Source organism: Pieris rapae, chromosome 7, assembly GCF_905147795.1.
Source record: "Pieris rapae chromosome 7, ilPieRapa1.1, whole genome shotgun sequence".
NCBI classification, from domain to species: Eukaryota; Metazoa; Arthropoda; class Insecta; order Lepidoptera; family Pieridae; genus Pieris; species Pieris rapae.
In genome coordinates, this window is record NC_059515.1 from 10,716,659 (window position 1) to 10,733,500 (window position 16,842).

Genomic DNA, 16,842 nt, shown 5'->3' on the forward strand with positions numbered 1-16,842 from the left:
CACAGCCTTCATAATTACGAGCATCCGTCCCAACAATGAGACGATACATCACCTCCTGCCTAAAACATACCTGCAACCATTCGCTTACAGAATATACACAACCTTCCGAATATTTCATAACCTCGTAGAGTATTCCACGATTTATGTTGATCGTATTTCACCTGTTGTCTACTTAATTGCAGGATTATAACTGTTGGGATTCATTTCAAGTTAATTCGGCCTGTTATTAAAATAAATAAGCTATACCAGAAATTTATAACCAGAACACATATTTCCTTTCCGTATAACATTACGGTATGAAACTATAACGTAATAAGGGTTATTAAAATAACATGATATCTTTAAACACTATTAACTAACACATTGTCTTCTTAAATCGCTGCTAACGATAATAAATCTACATTAACCTAATAAATATTACCCAAAAATAGAATATGCTATAAAGTATCGAATTTGAGCGACTTGTAGTACAAATAACATCGTGCCTGCACAGTAAGTTATGAATCTTATAACATTGCCTAACACGGTATCAAATTCTCAAATAAACTCGTAGATTGCTGTGCGACTCGCAATAACTGTAGACTGTCTTGTCTACCTATATATATTCTTCGATAAATAAAAAGTACCTCATAGCAGATAATAATGACCAAATTTCAAAAAAAAATTTTGTTTACATATTAATTTATTGTATATGATAACTGATAATATGAATGTTGAAGAACTGGCTAATTAAATTAATTTAAAACATACATATATATGTTAAATTTTGAATTACCTAAAGCATAATAACATTAAGCAAGGGTTTTACAAAGTCATTTTATATATAAAGAGTATTGATCAAGAAGCTCTCAGATATTGCTTACTCTCTGCAGGAATTTTTCGGATCGGATGTTCCCTTTAATGAAAAACCTGAATCCGAATCTTCCCGGACATTTTAGGAATTTCTATTAAAGGTAGCCAATGTTATTCCAGTGGGACAGACCTACCAACGTTTTTCTATGATTTTCTTGGTACAAAAAATGTGTATTCGATATTTCTCTTGCCTGCTCCACTCTCTACTCATTACTTTAAAATATGGTCATGTATATTTAATGTTAATTTCTGCACCTGCATTTAACAATAATTTCCCATTACTGCATACGTAAGCGCTTGTAAGCGACTATGTTACCTAATATATATCTAATTAAATAAATTTTATGTCAACATAATTATACTCTTCATAAAAAAAGACAACTTTCTCGTAAAATATTGGGATAAATAGTGCGCTCCTAAAATTTGGGAGAAGTATCAATCATACAGGCTCTCCAACGCAGCGAGGGTTCGACCAGACCCTTCACAAATTTGACCAATTAAACTTCCAACCTTCTATATTCTAACAGGGTTTACCGTTTTAATGGGTCAGGGTAGAATGTTCGAAAGGGTATGCTACGGAGAACCTTCACGGAAGGGATTCTAAATTAGGTTTCAGTTTTTAATAAAGAGTTATTGGTGGCACAAACAATTTAAATACGCTAGAAATGCTTTGGATTTGTGCTAGAATAGATTCTGTAAAATAGTTTTGAAGAAGTCTGAATTCAATAATATCGTTCATATAAATAACATAAACTTCTAAATAAAACATATATCAAACAAAACATAAAGCAGGCATATAGTTTGTCTAAACGTCTATACACGAAAATCGCTCGGCCTGTAATTGATTTGATTGGAACAGACGAATGAGGCGTAAAAAGGCTTTCAAATTGGAGGGCCTTCGATTTGAGTCGAAATTAAAATTGAACGAGTATTATTGAATGCGGTCGCCGGTCGAATGTGTTTTGACCGACATACTCCATTAAACATCTGCTAGCCAATTTCGATAAAAAACGGACTCGAACAACATACATCAATCCTAAAACTCGGTAATGGCAGTCAATAAAACTGGTGTGTGTTATCGGTATTAATTGACCGTTACGTTAAATATATTTTATTACTGCTAATTGTCGCCAATTTTTTTCAATCTCTCTTCTTCTGTTAGAGCCTCTCGATTACTTGAGGTTGTCTCTTGAAGTCTCTTGAAGCGTGCCATGTCCGGTGTTAGACGCAACAACCGTCCACTCGCTAACGTTGCGAAGATATGGTTTGTACCTTACATTACCCGTACACTCCGATTACCCTGAATTCTACCCTTTATAATTAATTGAAGTAGGTGGAAGCGGTCACGGCGCAACACGTGGCCCACGTACGCAACTTTCCGTTGCTTATTGTTCCGCATAATATGTTTTTTCGACATCCCAACTCGATTATGAACTTTCTCCTTCAAGAGCTTCTGGATCCAGCTTACACGAAGCATGCGACGATAGCACCATATCTCAAGCGCCGGCGGCTATCTACTTCAATTGTTAATTTCTTTTTGAAACGTTGACTTGGGGAGTAAGCTGGCGAACGCGTGACGTAAGCGTTACGAAAAGTGTGATCGGGCAAGGCGAACGGAAGTTGAATGGAATATTGAATTATATTGATTATATTGATTCCGCCCTAAGTCAATAATAAGTGTTGAAGATTTATTGCAACGCTTTCATAATTATTAATCTACAACTAGATAAATAGTCTTGTTTTGTATGAGAATCATTCAAAAACATCTTAGTAAAATTAGCTGTACGTCTGATACTAGTAGTGTTAACAGTAACACTTAAATGTAATTTCATTTTATGTGGGAAACTTTAGAAAACAGTAGGCACAAACTTGTACTTAATTCTCATAATGGTCTAGTAAAGTTCTCTCAGTTTAAAAGAAACAATTTTAACTTTTAATAACGTTTATTCCGCATTCACTAACCGTGAATAGAAATAAATTGCATGAAAAGGAAATTAACTGTAATTCTATTTCTTTAACGAGTGCTTTTTCTAACAAACGAGTTAAAAGATAACTTTTACATAACTTTCTAGTGCGTAGAAAGTTATGTAAAAGTTAATAAACATAGAACGGTAACGGTCTCGAATCAATTGAATTGGCTTTGGGCTGTTCCTGCTACACGTAGTTGATTTTTAGTTTTAACATTTTCAAATTTCGCACAAGTAAATTAAAATGTTGTTGCTGCTCACAAAGAATTCCAACCAACCGGATCCGGGTTGCAACTGGACCAAAACTCTTCTTAAACTCACAAATTAAATTCACGACTTTAGTACATTTTGAATATTTAAAAGTGTACCTTGTGCTCTGAAATACCATTACACGAGCATTGAGAATCTGTATAATGACAAAACATCGTATCTCGTCCAAAATCTAATTCTTCCGGATCATTTCCCTTCAAGAAGATTAAAGGAAACATTTTGTGGGATAACTTACAATGTTTATAAAACGGGGGAACGTTAGCACGCGATTTTAGTTCACGCAAAGTTAGACAATATTTTAAAAAAAATGATTGCTTTTTAGATTTTGTAGCCCACAGAATCTGATTGTTAATTAATAAATGCTGATTTAATTATCCGTCTCTAAAAGATCTGCAGATCGACTCATTATACTTTATCTTAAGAAGTGGGTGTGTCAACACGGATAAAAAAACCGTTGTCAGAGATGCTGAGTCACTATGATGTGCCTATATTTGACATATTACAATATCACTATAAGACCCTTTAGCCGAACTATCCTCGGACAGGTTCAATTTACTCGATTAATGACAGTAATTAGTAATAGATAATGAGTTGGACACTGATTTATACTCAACGCCCTCAATGTAATGTCTCATTTATATCAAAATAAATTTGGTAACTTTAGAATGCTATTAATATAATAGCAACATTTTTAAGACTCAAATTTATTTTACTTAAGAATTATTTGTATTTAGATATTAAAGTTGTTCTTTCCTTCTTTCCCACACCTGGCAAATATGGAGTCGGTTTCATAATAAATAAAACACGTAAGAACTGGATTGAAAGCTTCTTGGGCATAAACGAGAGAGTAGCATTATTAAACTTAAACATACAAGGAATGTCCATGTCGATTATACAAATATACGCACCGACTGAAACTGCGAGTGAAGAAGAGATTAACACCTTCTACTCGAATATTAATAGAGCCCTAGACCAAGCTCATAAAAAGTATATAATAATGGGCGACTTTAACGCGAAAATAGGACAACCGCGAAAAGAAGAACACCTAATAATGAAACCAAACGGGTATGGGGAAAGAAACCAGAGAGGTCAGAGGCTAATTGATTTTGCCCTTGAACACAACCTTGCCATCTTAAATACTTTCTTTCACAAAAAACCAAACCAAAGATGGACCTGGCGATCACCAAATGGTAAATACAAAAATGAAATAGATTACATTTTGTCAAATCAACCAAATATCCTTCAAAACATAGAAGTTTTAAATCTGAACTACCCGTCAGACCACAGGGCAATCAGAGCAACAATGTCTCTCACAAAGCAAAAGAAAAAACGCACAACGTACAGAAGTAACCGACTTTCATCACTGAAAACTGAAGAAGAAATGAGATCTTACAAACAAAACATAGCATCTCAGTTACAGGATATAAATAAATGCCAAGAAAATACACCAGTACAGTATTTCTATGACACATTAACTAAGGCTATAACCCAGAGTTTACAGGACGCTCGAACATCCAACGAAGTACCAAAAAGTAAACATAAAGTTCTAAAAGAGCGTACTCTAGCACTTATCAAGAGAAGACAAGAGTTACAACATGCTAAGATAAAAACTCGAGCCTCAAGAAACGAACTATCAGCTCTATACAAACTAATAAGTAAATACATCAAACATGATTACAAAAACTACAGATCGAAAACTATAAAAAACCACTTGGAAAAAGCAGGAAGCTCAAAAAAGGCCCTTAAAGAATAAAGAATTAAGAACAAATAAATATTGGATAGAAGGCTTAAACAGCAAAGACAAAATTGTAAATAATCGCAAAGAAATTATAGATGTAGCAACCCACTTCTATAAAACCCTATATAAAGCCCAAGGAAACGAGCAAACTAGCTATAGAAATGCAAATGACACTTACTCTACAAATAAGAGCGGAAACATAACACCAATAACTGAAAGAGAAGTCACGCAAGAAATAAAAAGGCTAAAGCTCGACAAAAGCCCTGGACCAGACGGCATTACAAATGAAGCCATAAAGGTTGCCTGGCCGCTACTGACTCCCCCACTAACATATTTATTTAACCTTGTATTAAAAACTGCCGAAATACCGTCGCAGTGGACGGAGTCGGAAATTATCTTAATTTACAAAAAAGGGGACTCAAAAGATATCACAAACTACAGGCCTATTAGCTTAGTCTCATGTATTTATAAACTGTTTTCCTGTATAATTAACAAAAGAATAAGTGTCACAATAGAAGCACAGCAACCAGTCGAACAAGCAGGCTTCCGCAAGCGCTTTTCAACAATAGATCATATACATACTCTCGAACAAATAATAGAAAAATATCAAGAGAAGCAAAGAACACTCTACATCGCATATGTCGATTATAAAAAAGCTTTCGATACTGTGTCACATTCAAGTATCTGGACCGCTCTGCAAGCTCAAAAAGTTGAACAAGAATATATAGATATAATCAGAAACATCTACAAAGGTAGTACAGCAAAAATAAAGCTGGAATCCACTGGCCCTACGTTTTCCATCGAAAGAGGCGTAAAGCAAGGCGACCCCCTGTCTCCAAAACTATTTATATCTATCTTAGAATCAATAATAAGAAGATTCAACTGGGAAAAGACAGGACTAAACATCAATGGCAAGTATTTATCCCACCTACGCTTCGCAGATGACTTGGTTCTGATGTCAGAATCAAGCACACAATTACAAAGCATGATTGACTCACTGAACACAGCCAGTAAACAAGTAGGACTAGAAATGAATCTCTCGAAAACCATGGTCATGACAAATAGTATACAGAAAAGAATATCAGTGGAAAACGAAACTCTGAATTATACAGAAAATTACATCTACCTCGGAAAACAAATGGGCTTCAGCAGAAAACAAAACGAACTAGAAGCAGAAAGAAGAGTGCAAAACACTTGGAACAAGTACTGGTCCTTAAAAGAGATATTCAAAAGCAACATGCCAATAAATGTTAAAACAAAAGTCATGACGTCATGCCTCCTACCTTGTCTAACATACGCTTGTCAAACTTGGAAATATACATCTAAATTAAAAAGCAAAATCACTACCTGCCAACGAGGAATAGAGCGAAGTATGCTGAATATTAAAAAGATGCAAAAAATACGTCACACAAAAATTAGAGAAACCACAAAAGCGACTGATGCTCTAACCTACGCTAAGAAATTGAAATGGAAGTGGGCTGGGCACGTAGCGAGGTTAAAGGACGAGAGATGGACTAACAGGGTAACAACGTGGAAAGGTCCAATCGGCAAACGTCCCAAAGGCAGACCGCTCACAAGATGGGCAGACGAGCTGATAAAAACAGCTGGTACCTGCTGGCCGCAAATAGCTCAAGATAGAGACTCATGGAGTTCTTTAGAGGAGGCCTTCACCTTCACTTGAGGAGGGGTTCATGCAAAACAAACCTAGTTATACATTTAAACTATTTTCTAAATTAATTGGAAACAAGTGTAATTAATGTCTTTACTATTATTTCTTTCTTTCTTAAAACTACACATGTAACCTGAAAAAATTGCATGAAATAAAAGGTTTATTATTATTATTATTATTATTAAAGTTGTTGGATACAAGAGAGTAAAATTATAAATGTACATTTTTTATCTTTGTATTATAATATAATTTAAGCGTCGATAACTATAAGAGAATTTTGCGCGTTCCTTTCTTACCTCAATGAGTGATGTACAAATATTTACGATACGTTTTCATCATAATGGATCTTATACCGTTTAGGTTTCGCTTTTTATCAGGAAATGAATTAAAAGCAATAAAAGAGCTTTTGCAAGATAGATAGTGCTCGTCTTCGGGCACACCCAGGACCGAATTAATGACTCTCATTCCGCAATTGATGCCCACTCAGACACTTCGGTTATATCGCTCTGGACACGTGATGCTGCAATATTTGCGCGGAATTTTGGAATCACTTGTAGGCTGGATCTAAATTAAGCATTAGTTCAATCAAAGTTATATTCATTTTACGTCCTACTTTGTAGGTACGGTATTTTTAATATCTTGTGCTTATAATTTGTTTTTGTGGCGTATATATAATATTTCCTATTAGCTTACAGTTCAGTGATATGTTAAAATATCACATTTTGTTACGGATTCCTGCAAGACTTTCGTAACACGTGACGTAAGTAGACCTCGTATCTTATTCCAAGTGAACTGGCCTATGCTAAACCGACTATATATTATGGACATCATTATTATTCAATTATTTTAGGTTGATTGTTATTACCATTGAACATTATTTTTAGATGCGTGATTTTTAGATATTTTTTTAGATTACATTCCAACAAACTTATAATAATTTAAGCCTATTTATTTGTCTTATGTGCGAGTTTTCTACTTATAAGATAACATTTAGAGACAAAGCATGCAGTCAATGTACTTGTTTTATTAAAATAATTATATAAACATCTCAATACATGGTGCTGTTTTCTTATTCTCGGCACTTGCATTTACCATACGGATAGTATAAAGATTTGCTCTTATATTTGCAAAGATGAGATAACCTGATTATAAATGCTTTAACTCTAAAGTCAAAGAATAATTTCTTGTCTTGTCAATATAGAAAATATATAAAAACGTGTATATTATTGTGCGTCAATAGTGACGGTCTTGAAACAGTTCAAGACCTTAAACATAAAGAGTGCAAAGCATGGAGCTTATAGAACAATAGACATATTTTAACAATGTATTACTTTTTATACAACCAGGGGCCAACGGGCAAGGAATGTTAATGATGCTGCTAATTCAATCTGTTATAGCATAATAAAATTATAATGATTCCTTAGTAGTTGTAGTTATAGCCTCTTTATATAGAATACATGTTATTAATAACTCATACAATTCTGGGAATGCCTATTACCGGGGAGCTACCCTTTCAACGGCCACTATTTTTCTCGAGAATTTTGCCATCCGTCATCGTCAGAGGGATGAAGTCGGTTCTCAAATAAACACGCTAATATTTATCAAAACCTCTCGCTTTTTCCGAAAGTCTTGCGAATACGTAATGAGGTACTTTCACAAACTTTGCTCTTAATAGAAAACACCAAAGCGCCAGTTTGCATTTTTCTATCATTTTATGCGGTTTTTTAAATTAATAAAGCTTATATCTTAAATATTAAAATATTTAACTTATTTTTTGAGTCCAGAGACAAGCGCTGATCTGATGTTAAGTGATACCGCTCCCCATAGACACTCACACTGCCCAAGAGGCTAGCAAGTACACTGCTACGCTCTTGTGCGGGCAGCTGTTTCCTCAGTGGTGTTGCGCGGCCGTAAAGTGCCTTTTAGTAGGAGAGCCCGTGGGAGGTCGTCCTTCACCGATCTGATAACCAGATGAGACGTATTTTTTATTAAAAAAATTTTATAACAAATATGCCTATAATTGCTTGCCTATCGAAAAGTGGTCATGGCTATTTTTAATTAAATTAACTGTTATCGATTTTTTTTTCATCACCTTCATACTTTTGATAACCAAATGAAATTTATTTGACTGATAGTTTTTGATACACAGAATATGCCTAGGTATGCTTTCCTACTCATTTCAGTGTATAACTACCTGGCAAGCAGGTGTAAATAGGTAAGTCAAAATAAGTGACTCCATCGATCTGCTAACTTATCGAAAGTTATCTCAAATTTTAGATAATTTTATTTCAAAATCAGTCATATATGTATACTTGCCTGCGAAAAATCGTACTTAAAGTACTGTTGCCAGGCTAAAAACTTTTAGAGTTTTAGCCACTTGATAGGTGCGACAGAGAAAGTAGAGCGTCCGAGGTCCGTGTGGTAGAGCAGGACACAACATAGCACATGTGAGTGACGGAGACAGCATTTATTTACACTCGTCAGTAATTTTGAACTCCAATTTATTATAAATAATTTCGATCACAATTTTTATATTATTTCACACTATACATACTTACAGCTATGCAATAATAACGACGAAAGTCATTTTGACAATCAGTACTCAGCTGCTACTCTTCATATCCTAGGAGCTGGCTAACGACCTGCTGGATGACAGTTCCCACTATTTTGAGGAACAAGGAGGCTATATCTATTGGGCGATAGTTGGACTACCAAAATACACCAAAATCACAAGGTCGGAAAATATTACTTAATACTGGACAATTTAAATATTAGATAACAATAAAAAACCTATCTTATGAAATAGCATGAGAAATTTTAAATTCTCAAATAAATATAATATTAATGTACCTGGACATATTATAATCATACAATTCAAAGGCGACGACAACCTAGAGAACCTCATTGTGATTGGCAACACCGAAAGCAAAAGAGTTTGCTATCGAGATGTACTGATCAAGTCAAAGAATGGTCGTCCTCAAATTTGTAATCAGTTGTAAAAGAAGCGTAGTATCGGAATTGATGCAAGAAAATTATTCGCGCCAGATCTATACACTGGCCTCGATACTCAAACATTTTACCGACCCAGAGAAATCTAACCTTGGCTTGTGTATATGGACCACGTAAAATATTAATATTTTATTTGCTATTTAAAATAATGCACCAGGAAAAGCATTAATTTAAATTAGTAATTTGATGAAAAAGTATCAAATTAAAAATTTTGATCTGATAATCTGTGAATTGTGGTGAATAGTGGTGGGTGATTTTTTTTTTTGCCAGAATGTATGCAAAGGATACTATTATACTCTGTTTATATGACCCGTTAATAAACTTCACGAAAGATTCATTCGAAGTCTTTATTTACAAATAAATAACCCTCATAAAGTATGCCAAACATAATATTTCGCATATGTTATTCACTGGAGCCATCAGCGGGCCCGCCCCTTGTCTGTCCGCAAATTACCACTCATTTAGTAACCTTCAATATTATTTTCCCTTTTGCACTGTTTTGTGACTTTCCCAATTTTCATGGCCAATTCCGTAACGTAGCTTTTTAACACACACATAACTACAAGATCGAGCATGAAACAGTAAGTTCAAGATAAAAAGCTGATGTGAAAGCAATCTGAAAATAGCTTGACCAACAGTCCGGTATGCCCGATCTAATTATTAGCTGTAATCGCGGCATTGTGAGATCCACAATGGAGGCATTAATGGTCCGGCAACAATGGACCAGCAAAAAGCTGTGGCATTGTGTCGCGGCCGTCGGTAAGAAACGCTGTTATAATGCGCTTATCGGATTTCTAGCTCCGAGTCTCGTTAACGTGTGCTCCTTAGCTTCTAAGCTTCCCTCTTGCCTGATTCAATTTCATTCGTTGTATGCATTTTGTTCTTTATATTATCTTAGCCTTTAATGAAGAATTTCTCGCTTCAAGCATTATCTTTATTTAGGGTAGTATATTTGTTTTAAATATGTTGTATCTCTTCTGAAGCCGACTAAGTAAAATAAAAGTTTAAACATTGTGGTGACTTAGATTATTTAATTAAACGGTAAAAGTGATATTAGAAACTTAATATATTTTAATATATTTATTCCACTTCAATCATTATTCCCAATACTCAGGAAATTAAAATTTATAAAATGTTTAATACTTAAAATGGATTTAAAGTTTTAGAATTCGCAGACCTTATCAGAAAATTACAAAAAGCTATTCAAAGGAGCCATTGGTTCATTTTACATCTCAGAAAAAGTTAATATTGTTACTTCATAAATCAGAGAGGTAATGGCCGATATCCGACCGCTAAATTAAACGTCTCACCGCGATAAATCTTAAATGGCTTTTAAAGAGCTCTTTATGTCCTTCCAGAACTGAAATTATTCATACAAGCATTTGATAAAGAATTCATAGTTCCCGTTATCCATAAATCTCTTTAGAAATAGTAGTCTGGTTTGAGATTTTTTAAAGACCTTCTTGACTTCTATTACATGTAAAGCATAGTAATATTATAACGCTATATATGTTTAAAAGTTGCAACGTTTCAACATTGAAAACATTTTTTATGGTAACTAAATATATATTTTTCTTTTTTACGGAAGGAACTATTAAAGATAGCTACTGCAGCCCATGGACATCCATGTTAGTGGGCGTTACCGGGCTTATGAAGAAATACCTTTTTATTTACGCTTTATCTTTCTTGTATGAAAAACCTTGAAAATTGTGCTCCATATTAGAATTTCTCAATGGTAAAATTTCAAGTGTTGTTAAATTATTTTTCAGCAAAGTAATACAAGTTGATTTATTATTTCGCTCAGCAATTGTATACAAAGAATAATAGCCTTTTGTTACGTATTTTATGATTTTTATCATAAAAACTTTACATTCAAATCTTTTGTTATACATCAATGAAGTGGATTTTCGACATTCACCAAAGCATTGGGATGTTTCAGCTTTTAGATACGAATTGTAATATTTTCAGACAGTACCAACGTTTAGTAGTCTGAGAAATATAGCAAAAAAATCGGTGTTAACCTAAGCACATATCGTAATTATACAGTGCATGCAATAAACATTGAACTAGACTCGAAATAACATATTAGTGCTGGAACTTTATCCTACCATCGTACTCACTCGACTTACTTAGCGGGGTTATAATTGTTTACTACTTATATCTAGCTAGTGATACTGCGAAGCATTCCCAGATATAGCCTGTTCTCGACAGCTCTCTCATATCGTACGAGTTTTCAAATAGATAATTATTATTTAATTTAAACGTAAAATGGAATTTATTTAAGAAGCAATATGCCGTTTTAAATTGTGATTTTTCTCAATTTGCATAAAAGTCTACACATAAATTGGAGACGTAAGAAGAATAAAGTTGTTTTCTTTCTAAAGAAAACTACGTAAGAAAATCAGCATATGTCTGCTGCTATACTATAGTACCAATAAAATCCGTAACGCTCTTGTCTATTCTAAATTCTTTTACTTTTTGAAAGTTTCTGAATAGAGTTCTTTGATTAAACGAAAGTGCTCCGATTGGATTCGATTGAATATTCATTCCCTGAATTCAAGATTGGAACGCGGATGTTCATAAAGGCATCATAAAAGATCTTGTTTTCAATTCAACTGATATGAAAGAATCAGGCAATACCGTTCGGTAAAAACCTCTTTGATCGAATACCTTACACCAGGATTTACTAAGCATCGGATTATTGGATATAAATGTAAGTATAGAATATTCATCTACACTTCTTAATATATTATTTTCCAGTTTAATAATTTTAGTCTTATAACCATAATTTTTAACAACCATCGGAAATTATTAACATTCAATGTTAATGTACATCTTTAATTATAAATATCTGTCAACTTATTAACATTCAATGTTAATGTATATCTTTAATTATAAATATCTGTCAACTTATATTACCCAATTACAATTCATTCAGGCTTTTATTTAATACAGTACCGAGTCCCATTTTTCGGTTCAGTAGCTGGGGAAATAGAATAATATTTATTGTAAACAAACCCATCTTAGATACATATATCCTCCATTCGAATCCAGGGTTTTGTTTGAGCTTATAAATATCAGATATCACATATTGAAATTGGTAATAACTAGAGCGTTATGGAATTTACGGCATCAATAATCTGCGGATTTTGAATTTCCATTATCCAAATAGTATCATATAAATATAAATTTACTTAAACTGGAAAATAGTATCTTTAAGAGAAACGAAATAATTTATATTTTATCCTGCATAATATTTTATATTTCTATTTATTAAAGGTTTGAAAATTATATTATACAAGTACACTGAGAGCTCTTTATAAAAATATACTTTTAATTACTCGCGCGCCCATTTACCTTTTTGTTTATTTTACCAAATGTTTTAGATAACGCAAACAATTCAAACAAATTTGATTTCGTCGAAGGAAATATTCTTTTTTAAATTAGGAGAAATATTCTCTTACTAAGGTTGTTTCCTCGAGTTTTATATAGAAAGTACGAAGTATACAGATAATATTTATATCTATCATCGATATAGAGACTAATCTAGATAAATATAGTCTTTAACGAAAATGAATGCAAATTCATTACCATACTTATTTTTTATGGTCGGCATAATATTAAATATTTATTAAAAAACATTTAATTATGTAAATATTGTTATATATATATATGTGTTTATACCAGTTAAACGAGAATGCGTAGGTACTGCCGTAAACCAAAGACAGTAATCGATTCAGAATTCAGATTCAAATCTTGTATCATTTATTTGGAATAATATTAAACTTTGGGCTACTTTTCACTTAAAAGATACTATTAGTATTAAAAAATAAAATGTTACTCAAATTAAATTAATTTATTTAAGGCGTATCATAAACTTTATCAGAAAGCTAGAATTGTAAATCAGTTGCACCCAGTTAAGGAAATAAACATAAAATTATAAATTGTTATAATACTGCAATATGTTACCAGTTAAATAGGAACCGGAAGCAGTCATTGTAATAAGTAATAACAACAAGATATTACGATCGAGAAGTACCTGTATTAAGTTTTTATTAGAATCGACATCGCCCATTCTGTGCGTCAGGAAAACGAAGGTTGCATTGCCCTGTTTAACCCTAATTTTGAATACATGAATATCTAAGTCCAACTCGACCGACAATAAATGTTAACTTGCTTGCCCTTTACATATTGTTCTATAAGCGTAGAATTAATTAAGAAAGAAAAATGTACCTACTAGAAGTCAATCAACAAGAAGTATTATTTCAGCCACTAGCAAGTTGATTAGTTCGACTGTGTCAAAAAATATTGCTCCCATGAATGGGCGTGTTCTGCTAAAACGTGCTTAGTAAATGAAGTGACGCTGTTGAATAGTGGCGTGTTTCTTAGTTTCCATGTTTTGGTATGCACAATCCACAATCTTATAATAAAAATACTTTTCCATCGACGGACATTCATATGCGTCGTGTGTACCATCGGCTTGACATTTGTTGACCGCGCCACTCTTTCCCTGGGTTTGTTATACCAGACCACTAACATGATTTCCTTTGAAAAAGGAGCAAATGGACATGTATTAGTCTAGCGTGGTTTAACCACCTTATCACGATGCCATATACACCTTCAGTGAGTGGACTTCAAGTGATTCAAGCAATGCTGTTTCCTGTTGTAGAGGATACAGAGTAAGGCCCACGGAGCGAGCTCAATGGCTCCTTATTCAAACCACAATCCTTACAGCCATTCAACGAGTGTATCTATACAAATATATATACGTGAAATCCAGTATAGTCGTAGTTAGAAATTTGGGTTTCAATGATGAAAGTCTTTTAAGAAAGTAAATAGTAGAATTGAATTCCCGGAGCCGTCATTTCGGGTATCACCGATGAAACATTTCTCCTTAAGGTTAAAGTAGGTTATTTGTGCAAAACTTGTAGGAATTGCTCTCCGGGGTAGTACTCCAATTTTGTCGTTACGTAATATGTGGTTTATTTCTTTTTATAAATTTATCTGTACCTGGTACAGAAATCCCAGGTCAATATTTATCTCTAGGAGTTTTCAAATAGGTATGTATATTGTATTCCTATATAAAATTTAAGCATTAGTGCGGTGAATGAGAGAAACGTTTATTTAATATATATATACTTGTTAATGCAAGTTGCACATGCAGATGAAACATTCTTTGGTTTTCCTGAAGTTTACCGCTTCCCTTAACTTACAGTAAAAGCGACTACAGAAAATTATTCTAGCGTAATTAATTATCAGATAGTCATTTAATTATGCACATAATTAAGTTTTCTTTGCCATTCAAAAATAAGGCTATAATTATATAATACTGTTATATTATTAATTATTATACTAAAAAACTCACCCACTGAATCCGTACACCTAAACAACACTGAAACTCCAATGAAAGTAAGTGCCCAGCGCGACCACATCATCACTACGACAGTACACAAGTCACTAACATGTAGCAGTCATAAAATTATTCATTATTTAATATTTAATTTTTGAATATTTCCTTTCGAAACAAACGATGTTTGGGAAAACGCTCGCAAAATGTCCTTGCGCGGCGATTCAATTGCGACTGTTGGGACCAAGTTTGTTCTGCTCAAGGAGCGAAACACGCGCTTGCGCTGTGTTCATCAACTTATAATATGCAGGGATTCTTTTCATCGCCTGTATGCCTAAAAAACTCTGACAGTGATTTTAGCTTGTTTGAAGGAAACGGTTTAGTTTAATGAGTACACTTTTATTGATAAAAAGTTGCTTTAGCACAAAACCTACTAAGGCGTTAAATTAGAAAAGTCACACGTTGAATTACACTACACTAAAATAATTAATATAATGTCAATTTATTAATGGGGCCCAACAGTGTGTAACAAACACATAAATGAATATATATATTAGTACCAATCTGTGCCCTGTTTACTATATTAAGTGTAAGTGACCAAAATTATGGTTTGCACTAACTGCAAATTCTGTAATACGAATAAAACATAACCAGGTATTCAATAATTGCACACTAAACACCGCGTGAATTATTCACTTCCAGCTAAGTTAATTTAACATTAAAAGCCATTAAATTAACATCGCGCGCCGTAAACCGTTTAATTTTGTAATATTAGTGTACGTGGAACATAATTGTTGCACTGCCTCACCTTGCACTGACTTGCTTCCTCAAGGGAATTTACTGCTTTGATATACAAGTTTTCACAAACTAACGTTTCACGAATTTTATGAACGGTATGTGGTTTACAGGCGGGACCGGTCTGAGGACTGAGACCTTAACCTCTCACAAAAAGATGGAGGTGGTGCCATTATTGTGATCTGAAAGTAAATGAAATCTAAAATAATGATTAGTTGAGAATCCGATATTGAAGAAATCTGATTCGAGTGGAACTGCGGGCGTCATATTCTCTTCATCAACTTCATTTCTGTGTAGTTTACTTTACTCTTTCCGTCAACTATTCTTTATTAAAGGAATTTACCTCTAATTTCAATATAATTTTGTAATTTGGAAATTTGTTTGTTTTTGTTTGTATGATCTTGAAATTTAGCATTTTGTGGTTTTTAGCAATGTTACAGGGGCTCAGATTTCACCAAGAAACAATTTTAAGACTATCAGAACGTCTAAAATAGTTTCAGATCTCAGCGAATAGTCTAAGGATTTAAACTAAACAGGATGGATAAATCTTAAATTTTCAAAATTTTAGTAAAGGTGTTTTTATTAAGAGTAATTACAAAATGTAACGAGAGATCTATAAAGGAGACAAACTAGTATTGGTACTGTTGAGATGCATTGAAACTTAAATTTTAACCTATTTAAATTATTCAGAGATCTAATGTACAAAAAGAATATTACTTATGGTTTGTCTAACATTCATACATATATACATAATATTCACATAATCATGTGAAGCAAAATACTAAAATTGTAGGTATTTCTTATGTAAATTTTAATTACTACTTAAATAATCTCGTTGGATTAAAGATAACCATACAATTGATAAAATCTTAATCTGCATTGATTTTACTTTAATTAAATATTTTCTGTATAAGAATCGCAATACTGCGAGGAAATGTTGCCAGAATTATAGGGACCAAACCTTTAATAACTTATATAGATAAAATTCAAGCAGACGAATCTTTTGAGGGGTCAAACGGATTTTTTGATTTAAAAATAAAAAAGTTAAAGAGAAAAAACAAAGAACCACGTGTAACGTGGTTTGGGATCCCGAGGGATATTGAGGACGTGCTATACATCGTTGAGAAGCTCTCGTCGAGCGCAACTAGCAGCCGTTTAAACCGTTTAAATCGAGATCGAGTCAGCGGCTGCGGAG

At 33.4% G+C, this 16,842-nt stretch overlaps 1 protein-coding gene across 1 annotated transcript in view; it reads right to left on the reverse strand.

The window, feature by feature from the left end:
- LOC110998827 (lachesin-like) overlaps window positions 1-15,092 on the reverse strand; it is a 34,993-nt gene extending 19,901 nt beyond the window's left edge. Inside the window, exon 1 of the mRNA XM_022267620.2 lies at window positions 14,871-15,092. Within this exon, the coding sequence (XP_022123312.2) occupies window positions 14,871-14,940 (70 nt within the window). The 5' untranslated portion in view covers window positions 14,941-15,092. The remainder of the gene's footprint in view (window positions 1-14,870) is intronic.
- Between the last annotated feature and the right edge of the window lie 1,750 nt (window positions 15,093-16,842).